Source organism: Hesperophylax consimilis, chromosome 13 (assembly GCF_061612785.1).
Source record: "Hesperophylax consimilis isolate HC1 chromosome 13, BYU_Hcon_1.0, whole genome shotgun sequence".
NCBI lineage: Eukaryota > Metazoa > Arthropoda > Insecta > Trichoptera > Limnephilidae > Hesperophylax > Hesperophylax consimilis.
In genome coordinates, this window is record NC_142848.1 from 23,550,201 (window position 1) to 23,567,892 (window position 17,692).

Sequence of the window (17,692 nt, forward strand, 5' to 3'; positions counted from 1 at the left end):
TAAGTTTCTTTAGTGCAGCATTTATTTCTTGCATTGTTGGTGGATTCGCTGATTCTTCATTACTTGATTCAGTGGGGATGTTGGTAGGGTGACTTCTCAGGTCGCTATTAGGGTTGAGAAGTTTATAGAAGTAGTTTTTCCACACTGTTTTTATTTGTTCCTTATCTGATATAATTGATCCATCAGCGTCTTTGCATAGTGTTGTATTCGGTTTGAAACCCTTCTTGAAGAAGTTTACTCCCCTATATGCTTCTCTAGGATTATTATTGACAAAGTCCTGTTCCATTTTTAGCAGTATATCATTCAAGAATTTTCTTTTCTTTCCCCGTATCAGCTTATTCGTTTCTTTTCTCGCTTGTTCGTACGCCTGTTTTTTGTTTCTTGTTGACGTTTCCAAGTACTTTTTTCTGAGTATATTCTTTTCAGCTATCTTTCTTTCACACTCTTCATCAAACCACGGGTTCCTGGGCTGTCTGGGCATGTTTCCGACACTTGATTCCACTGCTCTTACGATTGCTTCTTTTATATCATTCCAATCTTTTTCGAGTGATTCTTGGGAGTTCTGCTCAGTGATCTGATCTGGTAGTCTATTTACAAGGGCGTTGTGATACTGCTCTTTGCCTTCTGGTGTTTTTAGAGCTTCCGTATTGATTTTTGGAATAGTTGGTGATTTTTGTGTCCTGTTGTTTGCAATTCGGCTCCTATAGGTGGCCACCACCATGTAGTGGTCTGAATCACAGTTGGCACCCCTATACGTCCTTACGTTTGTGATGCTCGTTGCCCCCCTTCTTTCTATCAGGACATGATCAATTTGGTTATGGTGTCTACCATCTGGCGACGTCCAGGTCCGTTTGTGTATGTCTTTTCTTGGAAATTGAGTCGAGGCCACGATTAGGTTTCTTGATTCTGCGAAATCAATCACTCGGGTTCCATTATTGTTAGCGTGCTTGTGTAGACTGTTCATTCCTGCAATGTGTTGGTGCAGAGGATCCTGTCCTATCTTGGCGTTAAAGTCTCCAATTACCATCTTAATGTCGTTCGATGGTAATGTGTCGTAGACCTGTTCGAGTTTCTGATAGTATGTATCTTTCATTATGTCCTCTTTATCTTCCGTTTCAGCATGTACGTTGATCAATGTTACGTTGAAAAACTTCGTTTTTATGCGTAAGCTGCACATTCTTTCATTAATGGGTTTAAAGTCTAATATGCATTTTCCCATTTTCCGGTCCACAATGAAGGCCACTCCGAATTTATGATGTCTTTCATTTCCACTATGCAGTATCGTATGCGTTCTTGTGTCAAATGGCTCAGATCCTATCCATCTGGTTTCTTGCACCGCCATTATGTCAATTTTATATTTCGTCATCTCCCTAGTGATCTCTCCTAGGGCTCCACTTCTATACAGCGTCCTTGCGTTCCAGGTAGCTATTTTCAAGTCCTTATTTCGTTTGCTGGGTCTTTTCCTAAGTTCAGTTGTTGTCCGAGGCTCTGTGTTAGGATTCGTAATAGCGTTGCTTTTACAGGGAGAGGTTATTAGCCTCTCGCCCAACCCCCTACCAGGAGGGCCAGGGTTTTTCTGTAGGGGTTTCCATCCCTTAGCTGGGGGGTTCCGGTTTTATGGCGCCGGAGATTCGCCATTCATCCTCTCCTATCTGCTATGGCTGATGGTATTGCCATTGGCCACATTGCCCAGGGCTCGCGGGGCTTAAGAGACCACTCGTGGACGCTAGGAGTAGGACTATTGGTAGTGTTGCTAATGGAGTGCAACAGTGGCGTTACACGGTATTTGATGAGTGACACATTTTTCCCAGCAAAAAATGCGTCTCCGTGACCCTACCAAACTTTGAGCCCCCCAATGTGAAGTCCAGGTTTCGTAATACAATTGTGTTTCTTTTCTTCCACACTAAATTTATTTATAAGTCGGTTTTTTGTAGGGAGAGTAACAACACGTCATCCAAATCGAGTACCTTCTCTATAATCTCCTACTAATTGATTGACTAATAATTTACTTTCGCTAATAGAGGACAACCTACTACTGACAGCGGAATAAATACGGCAAATGAAATGAACAAAGCACCAACATCTACATGCACCAACTTGTCACGGCAGTAAAATGCCGCATCTAAAATTAGTAAACTTGATTCTTTTTCATTTCATTCATTTTGCGCTGCAGCTGTCATAAATGATTCAAGCGGGATGGTACACATGTTGACTTACACTTGAATTTATACATAAGAAAGTGCGCGAATACTTAGCATACCATTCAGCAGTATTCTTTCACAGATATATTATATATATTTTTACGTGCAGAATCACTCTAACACTAAAACAATATATTGGATTTTGATGATTATCAGTCGTTTCTTGATCAAATTTTGTAACTTATTACTATTAAAATATACTAATATGATTTTGGTTAAATTATATTGAAAAGTAATAACAATATATTAAAAATAGTGAAGAATAAGACATAGCGGCGGCACTCGAGTAATACGGCAAACCATGCATGCCACCTCTATGGCAGCACTCGAACGCTAAGGGTTAAACTAATCCAATGAACTGACTAGCCCACTGTCTTTTCTACATGTGATCATTGTATGTATATGTGATGATTTTCTATAAGTTGCTCGGCCGAGCACTCGGCAGGTGTAATTCGGCCTTTACGGTGAAGTATTTCAAACGCCATCACAATTGATAAACATCAAATTGTCTTTTTTTTTAACATTTAAACAATCCCTTTAATAGCTAATCGCCGGTTCTTGGTCTTTTTTGGCCAAATTGTAATCAGCTGTCAAGCATAATATCACATTGTTAGGCTTGTCAGCTGTCCACACTTTGAAAGCTAAAACTTGGAATCGCTCAAATGTAAAAAATCTAAAATGTGCTACTGATTGGTCGTCAAATGATAAGATTATTTTCAAGCTGATAGTGTCAAGTTTCAGGGAGCGTTTAGTGCTGGGAGAGTTCTGTGGAACTTACAGATCCTGGCTGCAGTTGGTGGGGCACTCCAGTCTGTAACCGGACTGCAGCAGTTTATGGAGCCTTCCTGTGGGCACCGTGGGATAGGGATTTCCTCCCAGCGTCACTATCTCCCACAACAAGATGCCAAAGGACCAGCTGTAAAACCAATATTTTATCATCAATAATCTGTGTGCTGAAGCAGCCAAACTCTTGAACAGGAAGCTTTGTGAAATTTGTACAACTTTTTCAGTCTGGAAAATCTACATCAACGCAACTGTTTTCAGTTCGCAAAATCACAATATATATAGAGCTTTGAAAAAATACTCTTATAACTGTCAAAAAATAAGAAAATAGGTATGTCAATTTGCTTGTGCCATAACTAAATCTACTGAGATGATCAAGAATTTAAGTTCCTCTGGACAGTTAGTTAGAGTTACATTATTATTTGTTAACCCACTTTGACTGACTATTTTGGTCCTTACAAACCATTGCTAAATTTGATACATTAAACTTTCCAAATCATTAAAGCACTCTAAGGACTGCAGGCAAATAGATAGCGACCGGAGCAGGAGTAGTGCATTTTTGGAAGAGACCAAATCGCACCCTGGGAAGTAGCGCCGTGATGATGACTCCTCAATAATAATTCTACTTACACATCGCTCTGCGTGGTGTAGACTTGATGCGTCAGGGATTCTATAGCCATCCACTTGATGGGCAGCTTCCCCGAACCCGTCTTCTTGTACATGTTCTCCTGGTAGATGTCTCTGGAGAGGCCAAAGTCCGCAATCTTCACTGTCTTGTCCGAACAGACCAGCACATTCCTTGCGGCCAAGTCTCTGTGGACTACCCTGTTGGAGGAGAGAAACTCCATACCCATGGCTATCTGCCGGCTGAATGACAGCAAATCCACGGCAGTTATATAGCTGTCTTTGTCCGTGTCTTTCATACTCTGTTGTAGATCGTACATTCTGTTGACCATCAGGTTGGGTGGGGAGTGGATGAGGGATCCGTTGCAGTCACTGTTATCTGTTGTCAGGAGTTCCGAGTATTTTATTTGGCCATTGGAGTTTTCATCATCGGATATGTTCGTGGAAAGGTTTCTGTCTGGTGACAAGAGGGGCTTACTGCTTGTTCGGGAGGTCATAATGTCCCAGGCCCACCTATAATATGAATAAATTAATTTTACTTGTTATCAGCAATTGAATCCGTATCCGTTTTTTCTTTCGAAATGTAAACCAAGTCTACGGGTTCACGGTTTGTAAAAAACTTTGCCAGAATCTAAGCGGAAATCTATTGATGTCGTCTAATGCTTAAGGGCTCATATTCCCCTATTTTTTTTACCGGTATAAATGGTCTAGTGATGAAAACCATTGTAGACATCATACATAACTTCACCAAAAATTATCCAATCTTAAAAATAAAAAAGAATCTTGTAAAATAATGTAGTAGTATATATATATCTAGTCTGTAAAAGGATTTTTAAATAAAGAAATCACAGTATTTAAAACTTAAGCATACAATTTTTTTTTATAAATTAGTGCTCAATAATTTAAAAAAAATTGTCCAATCAAAATTTTTTAAAAACCTCTTGTCAGACTATTACTACTACATTATTTTACAAGATTTATTTTTTATTCTTGCAGATTGGATAATTTTTGGATCACTAGACCATTTATCCGTAAAAAAATAATGTTAGTACTAAAAGAATATTTTTTTGTTTTAGTTGAAAAGTTAATAAAAAATGTAAAATCAATTTTTTTCACCATATGATAATTTAAAACAAATTTTTTAATTTAGTCGGTTTTCAGCGTGCACAATGTGTAAAAATGTGACTTTCTTGTGGCGTTGCAGAAGGATAAATCCTACACTAGCGACCAAATTTTATAAAAGCATTTCTAGAATACAATTGAAGATTTTTGAAAAAATCTAAAATGCAGCTCTGTCAACCTACCAAATATTTTTTTCTGTGTATATTTAATTCATAACTAATAATATTGTGGAAAATGTTTAATAACTGTTAGAATGAAGTCACCTTAAGTAATTCTGTAAGTCTCCGCGGGCGCAGAACTCCACCACCAGCATCATGGTGGCATGGGGCCGCGTGGAGCAGCCCACCAGGCTCACAATGTGCGCGTGGCTGCCCACCGACTTCATCATGTCTATCTCCTGCCGGAACTGCTTCACCTCCTCAGCTGATGGTTCGTCTGTTGTTCACACAAGGAAAAACTTAGCTTTCTGAGCTTTGGCAAACTATGATTTTGTTTATATTTTTTTACATTCCTTCACATTTTCATGGTATAACTACATAAAATAAACTAAATTTTGAATGAGCGGTCAATTCCGTTCCCCGTCACATCCCCGACCCTTCCTGACCCTTCCCTGTCTCTTCCTCATTCCTTCTATGTCCCTTCTGTGACCCTTCCTCGTCTCCCCCATCCCCTTTCTGTCCTTTCCCCATCCCTTCCTCGTCCTTTTCCCCTCTCTTTTCCATCCTTTCCTTTACTTGGGCTATCCCCATCCCTTCCCTATCCCCTCCTCATCATTTGTTCTTCATAGTTGCATGATTGGCCTACTGACCCTTCAACATTTTGACCGCCACCTCCCGGTTGTGGTCGGGCAGCCAGCCCTTGCGCACCACTCCAAAGGCCCCCTCGCCTAAGACCTCGTACAGGATGATCTTCTCCGGCAGCACCTCAAAGGCGTCGTCCTCGGGCGGGATGGTGAAGCTCGAGCCATTGTCCGCTTCCTTGGGAGCTTTCTGCTCCAACTCCTGATGGCGAAGTGTTGAATTAATGAATTTCTAAATAAGTACACAAATTCCTTCTACAGAATGAATGAGAGTTCTAGGTTATAACACAAAACAACAATACACAATGAATACACAATTTTTTTTTATTTTTTTTATAGTGAATACCTCACAAGAGTCCCAACTGCTCCCGTCTGGAGCCAGTGAGACTATGGCATCCCCAATTGGGGGATGTTGTGAGGCTGAAGGTAAGTGGGGAAGGGAAAGAGGAAGGTGGGGAAGTACCTGGCTATTCAGATCTAGTCACTAAACATGGCTAAAGCCATTTGGAGCAACGTTTCAATTCTGAATGGTGGTCTTACACCAGGGCGATACTGGTAGTATCTTCCACTCTGGAACGTGCCGCAAATATACTATATATTATTTTAACTAATTAATTGTGAAATAACACAAATTAATCAAATAAAATTTATTTGAGCACGCCGGGTTCGAACCCGCGACCTTCGGAATGGCAGTCCAATGCGTTACCACTGGACTATGCCAGCCAATACACAATGAATAAAAGTTCTAGTTTGGTTTTATTTATTTATTTATTCCTTCAACAGAGAATTTATCCACAAATATGAGAGAACTTTGACTGTTCCACTAGGAAGCATTCCTGTTTTAGGACAGTCAAATTGACAATATCTGAACAGTACAATGTTACACACGTGATATCTAGCCTTTCTCGGCAAAAGAGATTGTAAGCGGCAATTTGACGATATTCGTTTTTATTATTAAATTGGTTTAAAACACATGTCCGCATGGACTGGAAAAAAAAGATCGCATGAATAACATGCCCAACAAGGTATCACGACTACATACGTAACGTTTTTGAATGAATCACAAAATTAAATACCGTTTTCGAAAGCAGATGAAACACTTTTTGAGATTTTAATATTAAAGATAAAAAAAATTTCAAAACATTCAGTATCTTTTCAAAATTTCAAACATTCAGTACCTACATTCGAACTGGGCGTGCACGCTAAAAATCGCTCTGCATAAATGATCAATATTTAATAGTTAATTTACCGAAATAATCCAAAAATATTGGTGAATATATAACTGCGGAACAGTGGTGAACTTTTTATTGCGTACTTGTATTAAAACGCCCGCTGATCAGTATCCTAAAGTGATCTTAAATCTGTGTTGTGTTCAGTGAAAGTGTTGTCGCAATTGTTATTTAGCGCAAACCGAATACTGTACTGTCAGGCTAATATCACATATTAGTACCAATATTATCACGGTTGCGGATAAATAGGCCGTGGCGTAGAGGATTGCAACTTTAGCGTCGCTCACTATTGTCGCGGAGGAGCTGAGTTCGCTCCCTGCTCAAAGCAACTTTTTTTTTAAATAAAAGAAAAAATAATAATCAAAAACTATAATAATATAAGTGTAACGCCATCTAGTGAATTTCATCAAATACATTAAAATGAGCAAGCTAAAGAAAACCACCAAAAAAACACCATCTAGCGACTCTGATGATGACTACAACACAAATAAAATATTTAAATTCATGGAAAAAAAGTTTGAAGATTTATCGGAACAATTGATGAAATCTTTTAGAGAACAAATTAAAAATGAACTAAGAGATCTTAAGAAATCTGTAGAATTTTGTTGCAATAAAATTGATGAATATGAAGAAAATAATAAAAAGAAAGATACACTGATCAAACAACTGCAATCAGAAAACAACGAAATAAAACAGCAAATAAACAAACTGGAACAATTACACAAACAAAATAACATTGAGATACAAGGTATTCCTTTTAAAGAAAATGAAAACTTACCAAAAATAGTCAATAATATTATGGAAACCATCAAATGCGAAATGGAATCATCAAAAATAACAAATATATATCGTATCAGAAACAGAAACCCTTTAAACAAATATCCAGCCTTAATTGTATCATTCCAAAACAAAGAAACAAAAGACAAAATCATCGACCAAAAAAGAAAATATGGTGTCTTGTATACTAAAAATGTAAATTTTCCGGAAGATAACAAAATTTTCATAAACGAACAATTAACGCAACTAAATAAACACCTCCTGTTTCTGGCGAAATCCTCAAGACTCGGCTACAAATTCATCTGGGCGAAAAACGGTAACGTTATGATGAGAAAAGATGAAACAGCTCCAATCATCCATATAAGGCAGCCGAATGACATCCCTTCAGAATAAAGGACCATCTAACCGCATTGCATGTGAAAATTACTTATATCCATCAAAATGTCTGATGAAATTTTTTTGTATGAAAATTACATTTGTAAAAACACTAGTGAACTAAATAATCACTTTAAGGACGTTAACTTTTCAATTCTTAATATGAATATTAGAAGCTTAAGAAGGCACTTTGATGAGCTTTGTATTCTTCTCGATAGTCTTGATTTTTCTCCTAGTATTGTCATTTTAACAGAAACGCAAATGAAAGAAGTAATTCCCTATAACTTGCCAGGATATGTAACTATTTCATCCGAATGTAAACATACTGGTCACGATGGAATCACTTTATTTATAAAAAATTGTCTTAAAAAACCTGCCTTCGAAATTCTAGACTTTAAAACAGCTAACGCAATTAAATTAACATTTACCCATAGTAATTGCACTTATTTGCTATTAGCTATCTATAGATCACCTTCCTTAAATGAATCTCTATTCAATAATGAACTTAATTCACTTATAAAAATGACAAACAGAAATAACTTTAACTTTTCAATATTAACTGGTGATATTAATATAAACATTAATGAAAACAACAAAAGAACAAAATGTACAAATGAATACTTAGATTGTTTGTCTTATGCAGGATATCGATCATACATAAACTCACCAACAAGAGAAAATCTAAATAATTCCACGACTCTAGATCACATATTTATCAAAACACACAAACACATTACAACTAAATCTTCAACTCTAAAAACAAACATTACTGACCACTACCCAACATTCTACGGACACAACATCTTAACCACAAATTCAAAAGAATACTCTAACACTGTTGAAATAAATTAAATTAATTACAACACATTAAACAATTTACTTCATTCAGAAAAATGGGACAACATACTATCAATAGCTAACCCAAATTCAGCATGAGAATTATTTTATAAAACTCTAGAAGCTTATATTTCCAAGAGTACAAATAAAATTGTCATCGCTAAGAGAAATTATAAAAAAATTAAGCCTTGGATCACTGTAGGACTAATAGTCTCTATCAAACAAAGAGATAAATTATACAAAGAGATGTTAAATTATCAAAAAGCCTGTCAAAAAAATAACACAAGAATTATGCCTTTCATGAAAACGAAATATTTAATGTACAGAAATTTACTAAATAGGTTAATAAGAAATTGCAAAAAGAAGTATTATTGTGAAAAAATTGATAGTGCAAAAAATGACACCAAAAAAACATGGAATATTATTAATGAAATCAGGAAAAAAAAAAAAAAGTTTCAACCGATGTCAATGAGATTATAATAAATGAAAATATTATAACTGACAAATCGACTATTGCAGAAAACTTTAACAACTTTTTTACAAATGTAGTAGATCAAATACTTGAATCTTCTAGCAAAATTGATAATACAATACCCGTAGACTCATCTTTACACTTAGACTCTACTAACGATTCAATTAACTCCTTAGAATATTTTTCACCCATCACAACAGATGAAATTGATAAACACATTGACGGTCTAAAATCAACAAATTCTACAGGAATTGATGGTTTATCAGGTAACACACTAAAAAAAATGGTAAATATTTACCTACGACTACCGTTTTTACTACTACAAAAAATTGCCCCTTTAATAACGCCTGCTCGCGTCCCCTTTAGAGTTATATCCCAGTTTTCAAGTAGTTTGTGGGCTACGCTAGGTTTGTATAGACTGGTTTGTGATTTAATTCTACCTAATTCAACCTAACCTAACATGTACGGAATATTTTCTCAAACGGTAGTCGTAGGTAAATAATTACAAAAAAAATAAAACATTACATTTTAACTCCATTGCTACATATTTTTAATATATCCTTAAAAGAAGGACATTTTCCCGAACAATTAAAAACCTCTATCATAATACCAATTCACAAATCAGGAGAAACGCACATATTAGACAACTACAGACCTATTTCCTTGGTCTCAAACCTCTCAAAAATATTTGAAAAATGTATCAAAAATAGAATAATGAATTACCTAGAACAAAACAAAATTCTGTCCCAAAATCAATATGGCTTCAGAACAAAACTAAGCACTGAAGATGCAATATTCGATCTGACAAAAAAATTATACACATCTGTTGATCAAAATAAAAAGAGTTTAGCTATATTCCTAGACTTAAGAAAAGCTTTTGATACGGTAAATCACAATCTACTTATTAAAAAAATGAATCAAATAGGTTTAAAAAATGATACACTAAAAATTCTTACTAGCTATCTCAAAGACAGAAAACAAAAACAAAAATAGGGGATTTTTATAGTACTGAAACAGGAATAAAAAATGGAGTACCACAGGGAACTGTGCTTGGCCCAATTCTCTTTCTAATATACATAAACGATTTATGTGATGTTATAATCCCTGGTAAAATTGTATCTTACGTAGATGATACAGTAATAATAGTGATTGGAAAATCCTGGCCTGAAACTTTTTTGAAGGCAACAAAATGTATTACATATGTCTCATCATGGCTAGAAAGTAATAGACTCTTCTTAAACTATAATAAAACATTTTACCTAACCTTTTCTAAAAATAGTAAAAATAAACCCCCTAATAACCTTAAAATTCGAATACACAACGTTAACTGTAATCAAGAAATATGCTCATCTTGCTTTGAACTCGGAAAAGTTGAAAAGATTAAATATTTAGGTATTGTTATTGATACAAAATTAAATTGGCAGTCACAAATTAATAATACCGTCTGTAAATTAAGATATCTTACATACACATTTTACAGACTAAAAGAAGTGCTCAATGTTGAAAAACTGAAAATTATTTATTTTTCTTTGGTGCAATCTTCACTCATATACGGAATAATAGGATGGGGCGGTGCGCTTAATGCACATATCAAATCTTTACAAATAATTCAAAATTATATCATCAAAGTTATGTATAGTCGGAAAAGAACATTTTCAACGGATGAGTTATACAAAGAATCTAAACTATTCTGTCTCCGTAAACTATTTATTTTGCAAACTATGAAATACATCTTTAAAAACAAAAATAAATTCGAAATAAATGAAAACAGAACCAACATTAGAAATAATAATGCATTTTATACTCCCCAAACAAACACAAAACAAATGCAAACACACTGCAGTTTCATTGGACCTCGTACTTTCAATCTTTTACCGAAAAATATTCAAGTGATAACTAAACTTCCTCAATATTTAAAAGAATTAAAATTATGGCTTTTCGACACAGCAGTTGAAACTTTTTTTATTTAATTTGTATCAATTTATGTTTCTCATAAAATATTCACCATATATTACATATATTACAATAAACACTTATAATAGGCCAGTGCAATTAGCGCCAAAAAGGGGGTCGCGATCGAAGTAATTCCGGTAGTCCCAATTTTTTTATATGTTATATAAACTGATCCCCTGATGTAAAATCTGAGTTTCCGACCTTGGCGCACCTGTGCTCGCGCCGCCATGTTGAAAAAACTGGCCGAAATCGGGCCAAAATCTAGTTTTTCCCAAATATCTCATTTCCAATACAAATTTTGGCTAAAGTAAATTTACAAGTATAATAGAACATAAAATAACCTACAACTTTTGGAAAAATAAATTTCTTCTATCTCTAATAGGTACCGAGGTAGAAAGTCGTAAAGGTGCGTATATTTTTGAAAAAACAAGTTTTTTGCACAACTAGGTTTGGTTTTTTATAAATACCTCGTTTCCAGTGGAATTTCATGAAAATTTTATTGATACCAATTATGTAGAACATAAAATTTCAAAAAAAGCTGTGCAGTTTTAATGTTTATATAGTTTTTTTTTCCGATATAAAGAATAAACAAATCTAGGTAGGTACGCACAGAAAATCTATCACGGTATATTATCACGTTATTAGATTTTTGTTTGCATTTTTAAATACATACGAAGTCTATATTTTATTCATCATTCAACCCTCCAGCAAATAATACAGAACTGGGAAGCAATAAAATACACGTAATTGGTGGAGGATATTTACTGCACAAAGTTGTATGGGGTCGTGCTCAACCTTTTTCAGTAATTTTCCAGCAATATGTCAGGTATGTACAAAATCATTATGGATCCAATGCAGTAGTGGTATTCGATGGATACCCAGATTCTATGGAAAAGAAAATCACTAAAGGGGTGGAAAGAGCACGGCGTGCCAGAGTTACAACTTCTGCTGAAGTTTTGTTTTTTGAAAGCATGCACCCACAAGTGCCACAGGAAAAGTTTCTGGGAAATGAGAACAAGTCTCGTTTTATTTCCCTACTCAGAACCTCATTTGCACGATCCCACATAACGACAGTACAAGCTGAAGAGGATGCTGACGTTCTCATAGTGAACACAGCAAATTCGTTGTCATCTCAACATGATGTAGTCATAATCGTTGGTCAGGATATTGATCTGCTGGTACTCCTCACAGCTCTCTCACCTCCCAACGTATATTACCAAAAAGTTGGAAAAGGTAAATCACCTAACGCGTTGTACTCGAACAAATGTTTTAAACACATTGAAATAGTTGAAAACATTTTATTCCTTCATGCCATAAGTGGTTGCGATACAACTGGAGCTCCGTTCGGTCAAGGCAAACACAAATTTTGTAATATTCTTCTCAAGAACCACTCAGTGAATGAACTTGTTCGTGTATTTCAAGACCCAAAAGCAAAGACAGAGACAATCACTTTGGCTGCCGAACAACTATTTGCACTTTTGTATGGCGGCAACGAGAAATCAAATTTGGAAAATTTAAGGTACATCATTTTTGTCAAAGGAGTAAAAAAGAACAAATTCAATTTATCCAGGCTACCACCCACCAAAGATGCAGTCCAGCAACACGCTTCAAGAACATACTTGCAAGTGCAGACTTGGCTTGGTCACGATAAAGATCCGACTGAATGGGGGTGGAAAAAGGATGCTGTTGGGTTACTTACTCCAGTAAAAATGTTGAAGGAAGCTGCACCTCAGGCCTTGCTGAACTTCATATCATGTCAATGCAAAAAAGGTTGCGCTGGAAAGTGCACCTGCAGAAAGTCGGGTTTGAAATGTTCCCTACTCTGCATTCATTGCAATGGCAATTCCTGCAAGAATGCTGTAGAAGCCTTTGTTGATGACGATGACGAGGAATCTGATGAAACAAGTCGCCACAAATTTGGGTGATAAGACAGATGAAGAAGCTATTCAGGGCCAGAAGTAATAAACTATAGTCAAGGGCTCGTACTTCTGTCTAAACTGATCTACCATTAATTTTATTTTTTGTTATGCTGACAACTTAACTAATAAAGAAAAGAATGTCAATAAATGTTTGTTTTACGAAATTACCAATTTTTTATCTTTTTTATGTACCTTATCATCTTAATTGTTTAAATAATCTTAAATGTATGTTGTGATTACGTTGATAGGCATGTCAAACCAAGCTGCGAGCACAAATGTAGTGGCTTGGCCTATTTTAGTGGTCTTCCCATTGGGAATGTATGGCGACCGATATGCTGAAATAGTCTATCTACTATATTTATAGCTAGGTCTGACACAGGCATGACGATTGTTGTTAACGTATATGTTCTTAGAACAATAATTGTTAAAGAAAAATAAAATCAAGGAATGCCAAGTTTAAAACACCTAACCTCTGTTTCAATTTTTGGCCTGGTTTTGATGGATTAGAGTTTGGATACATAATAGAGATAAAAAATATAAATTATATACCTATTTCTTTAACAAAATTTTATTTTCTACAAAATTATTATCAATAAATTTTTCACAATATTGTACTGGAAACGAGGTATTTATAAAAAACCAAACCTAGTCGCGCAAAAAACTTGTTTTTTCAAAAATATGCGCACCTTTACGACTTTCTACCTCGGTACCTATTAGAGATAGAAGAAATTTGGTTGAACAAAAGTTGTAGGTTATTTTATGTTCTATTATATTTGTAAGATACTTTAGCCAAAATTTTGCATTGGAAATGAGATATTTGGGAAAAACTAGATTTTGGCCCGATTTCGGCCAGTTTTTTCAACATGGCGGCGCGAGCACAGGTGCGCCAAGGTCGGAAACTCAGATTTTACATCAGGGGATCAGTTTATATAACATATAAAAAAATTGGGACTACCGGAATTACTTCGATCGCGAATCGCTAATTGCACTGGCCTATAACTTCACTATACACTATTATAAACACTTTTTATACAAAACGCTTATTCAAAATGTAATCTTGTTTTTATTTTATATGCCCACAATTTGTTTATTTCTAGGTACAATAAAATAATAACTTAAATATATTACCCACGCACAGGCTGCGCCTTAGTGGGTTCCCATTATTCTTATTGATTTATATAATATTGTATGTAATTAATGTAAAAATTGGGAAAAATAAAGGAATTAAAAAAAAAAAAAAAAAGTATTAAAATTTTGGTTTAAAAATTAGACAAATTTTTTTACGATTGTTTTGTCACTTACTGATTGTTTTTTCTTGTAAACTGTAAAAATAACACTAAATAACGAATAACCTTTATACATACATACGTATTATGTATAAAGGTTATTCGTTTCATGTAAAAATAATTCAATGAAAATTCACAAACTCTCATTAAGCAATGGCGGTCGATGAATTTTTGAAATATATTATAATTATTTAGATGTGTACATTGTAAACTTTTAAATGCAAATACAAATCGTGGTGTTGTCTCTTTCTAACACTGCTTAAATCATTTATCTCACAGTAGTACAGAAGGAGATAGAGCGACTTTTACGAGTCCGTATCAGTATATGTATCAGTACTCTACCTAATGCTGTCGATGTACTGTGTACTAAAAGGCACAAAAAGAGCTAAGGGGTTAAAAAATAGGGTTTTTCTCATATTTTATTCCGTAAGTCTTTAGTTAGAGCACACCAACGACTGGTCGCTAGGATCGTACCTCAAAGTAGCGGCATCTTTTCTTGTAGAGCTTGAGTTTCTTGTGTCGGTGGTACCCAAAGACAGCAACGCCAATGATAGACACAAAAGATCCAATTGGCCCGAGAATTGTCCACAGCCCTGTACCTGAAATATTAAGTACATTATTACACGGACATAAATATATTGTGTTAATTGGACACATTCCCTCCGAGCGGCCACAATTTATTGCCGCTATCTTACAAGACCTTCCCTCCGTGTGGTCATAATTTATACCCCTAAACAAATCAAGACTATTTATTTATAAAGCACTCAGAAAAGACATCGTCTATTTATTTATTTTTTTACATAAGTACCTAGAGTGATTCAATTCAATATAGAGCATAAACAATACAAAAAAAGAAAAGATTTGGAATTTTTACTAGATATGTACATCAATAAATTCAGGACAAGTTTACACAAAAATTAATTTAGTTGCTGTGGTCAGTTTAGTCAAAATAACTTCGGATGGATCAGACAGAGTTCGTATTTTAGGTGTTCCTTAGCAATATGTATTATGTAATGGATAAATCAGGTAATTAAAATATACATGTAGGTATTTATCTAGACCAACAGAAAAACATGTATTGTCGGTAAATCGGAAAGAAATTCTTAAATATATTATACGTGTGCGTTGATAACTTGCCGAGTGGTGTGGTAGTGAGCAAGAAGGGTGCAAGGTTTAGCTCACCATACCACTATGCATGGTTGTAGTTAGTAGCCGGCTTAGTTAGTAGTCTGAATGCTGTAATGTATGTATAATGAGTTTTATGCGTGGTCAATGTTTTTTTCATCATTATTGGTACTAATAATATGTCCATATTATGTACTATGTATAAAATGATTAACATAAATAATAAATGTAAACTATTCATTTTTCTCCAACTTTAGAATGACAAGATTCTAATGAGTACACAGCACCGGAGCTCAAGGGATTCTAATGAGTACACACACAGCACCGGAGTTCAAGGGATTCTATTGAGTACACAACACCCGAGCTCAAGGGATTCTAATGAGTACACACACAGCACCGGAGTTCAAGGGATTCTACTGAGTACACAGCACCGGAGCTCAAGGGATTCCAATGAGTATACAGCACCGGAGCTCAAGGGATTCTAACGAGTACACAGCACCGTACTCAAGTTATTCTAGCGAGTACACAGCACCCGAGCTCAAGGGATTCTCATGAGTACGCAGCACCAGAGCTCAAGGGATTCCAATGAGTACACAGCACCGGAGCTCAAGGGATTCTAACGAGTACACAGCACTGAAGTTAAAGGGATTCTACTGAGTACACAACACCAGAGCTCAAGCGATTCTAATGAGTACACAGCACCAGAGCTCAAGGCATTCTAACGAGTATACAGCACCGGAGCTCAAGGGATTCTCATGAGAACACAGCACCGGAGCTCAAGGGATTCTAACGAATACACAGCACCGGGGCTCAAGAGATTCTAATGCGTACACAGCAACGGAGTTCATGGGATTTTCTAGCACCCTTTCTAGGGTTAATATTGGGTTAATAAATAAATTTTATCATAATAAAAGGAAATATTTGTATGAGAAGGTGTAGATAAAATCTGACTTTGGCTTTTAGGTGAGAAAATGTAAAATAGTAAATAAATGTTTTTAAAATGCCACCAAAAAAGTATTTTGTATCCTGTGGGCTGTGACATCACTGGACTCGGTGACAGCCATCGATGTTAGTATTTAACCTACGATTTGCCTGATTTTTATAGTTAAATCTTTTCTGAAGTTTTGCAATTGTTATAGATACCTGTCAGTGGTTTGGGGATGTCTCTACGGAAAAAAATGTTGGAACTTCGTCCACCTTTGGAAACTGCGACAATGTCGACGAGGTACGCCAAGCCTACGTTAGCATTTTTAAATGTAACAGCTGTTTTCATCTGAAAGGGAAAAAATCTCCAGTAAATTAAACATAAACCATCTTCTTAGTCTAAGGCTCATAAGAGGAAATTAGAGACACTGTTAAACCATGTAAGTATGTATTTGATATACGTTAAGTCTGGCTTTATTAAACTTGATCACATCTCCAAATACCTCACACAACTATAATACTGGCATCCTATAAAAATAGATATACTTGCCGTTCGACCTTCGACATTCATAATACGGTCGAACTTGGTTAAAACGATCACGGCAATAGCGAGTTCACGGCTATAATGAGCAATTACAAAACAATATTTTACTTCAACCTTATCTTCATATCTCCCTTGACACATACCTTATAACGAGGTTGATTCACTGATATACCGAGCAAATAATTTTGTCAATACCATTTCTGAATACATGAATGGGTCATTGGGTCTGAAAATATTATAGCCGTGAACTCGCTATTGCCATGATCGTTATAACCAAATTCGACTGTACATTATAGTTGCCCTGGTATTCAAGAAATCTTCACCACCAACACAAATTTAAATATGAGTGGAAACTAATAAAATTAACAAACAACTTTTTGCATCCAATCCTAGGAAAATAGAGCAAATATGCAAATAGAGTATGTACATAGTGGAAGCTTGGAACAAACTGTCACAACTTCTATGCTACAAATAGATCCCTCCTATGTAAACTATCTAACCCACAAAATGGCAATTTTGAGTTTTTAATGTATCTAGTTTGTCTAGTTTGGATGCTTTACAATTTTTATGTGCGAATTAACAAAATAAATTATAAAAATATGTAAACAGGTTATTTTACTGTCATTTATCGTAATTCTTTTGTGTTGTAGGACCAAAAAAAAGTTTAAACTGCTCTCCTTAACAATAAGGATTTTGAAGACACAATATTTTACATAGGAGGG

At 35.4% G+C, this 17,692-nt stretch overlaps 1 protein-coding gene across 1 annotated transcript in view; it reads right to left on the reverse strand.

Moving 5' to 3' along the window:
- Positions 1 to 17,692, reverse strand: part of tor (tyrosine protein kinase receptor torso) — an 88,535-nt gene that overhangs the window by 4,084 nt on the left and 66,759 nt on the right. Inside the window, exons 9-14 of the mRNA XM_089639132.1 lie at positions 16,646 to 16,775; positions 14,852 to 14,976; positions 5,539 to 5,731; positions 4,994 to 5,165; positions 3,615 to 4,121; positions 2,980 to 3,117 (exon numbers count right to left, since the gene is read on the reverse strand). Coding sequence (XP_089495258.1) covers positions 2,980 to 3,117; positions 3,615 to 4,121; positions 4,994 to 5,165; positions 5,539 to 5,731; positions 14,852 to 14,976; positions 16,646 to 16,775 — 1,265 coding nt within the window. The remainder of the gene's footprint in view (positions 1 to 2,979; positions 3,118 to 3,614; positions 4,122 to 4,993; positions 5,166 to 5,538; positions 5,732 to 14,851; positions 14,977 to 16,645; positions 16,776 to 17,692) is intronic.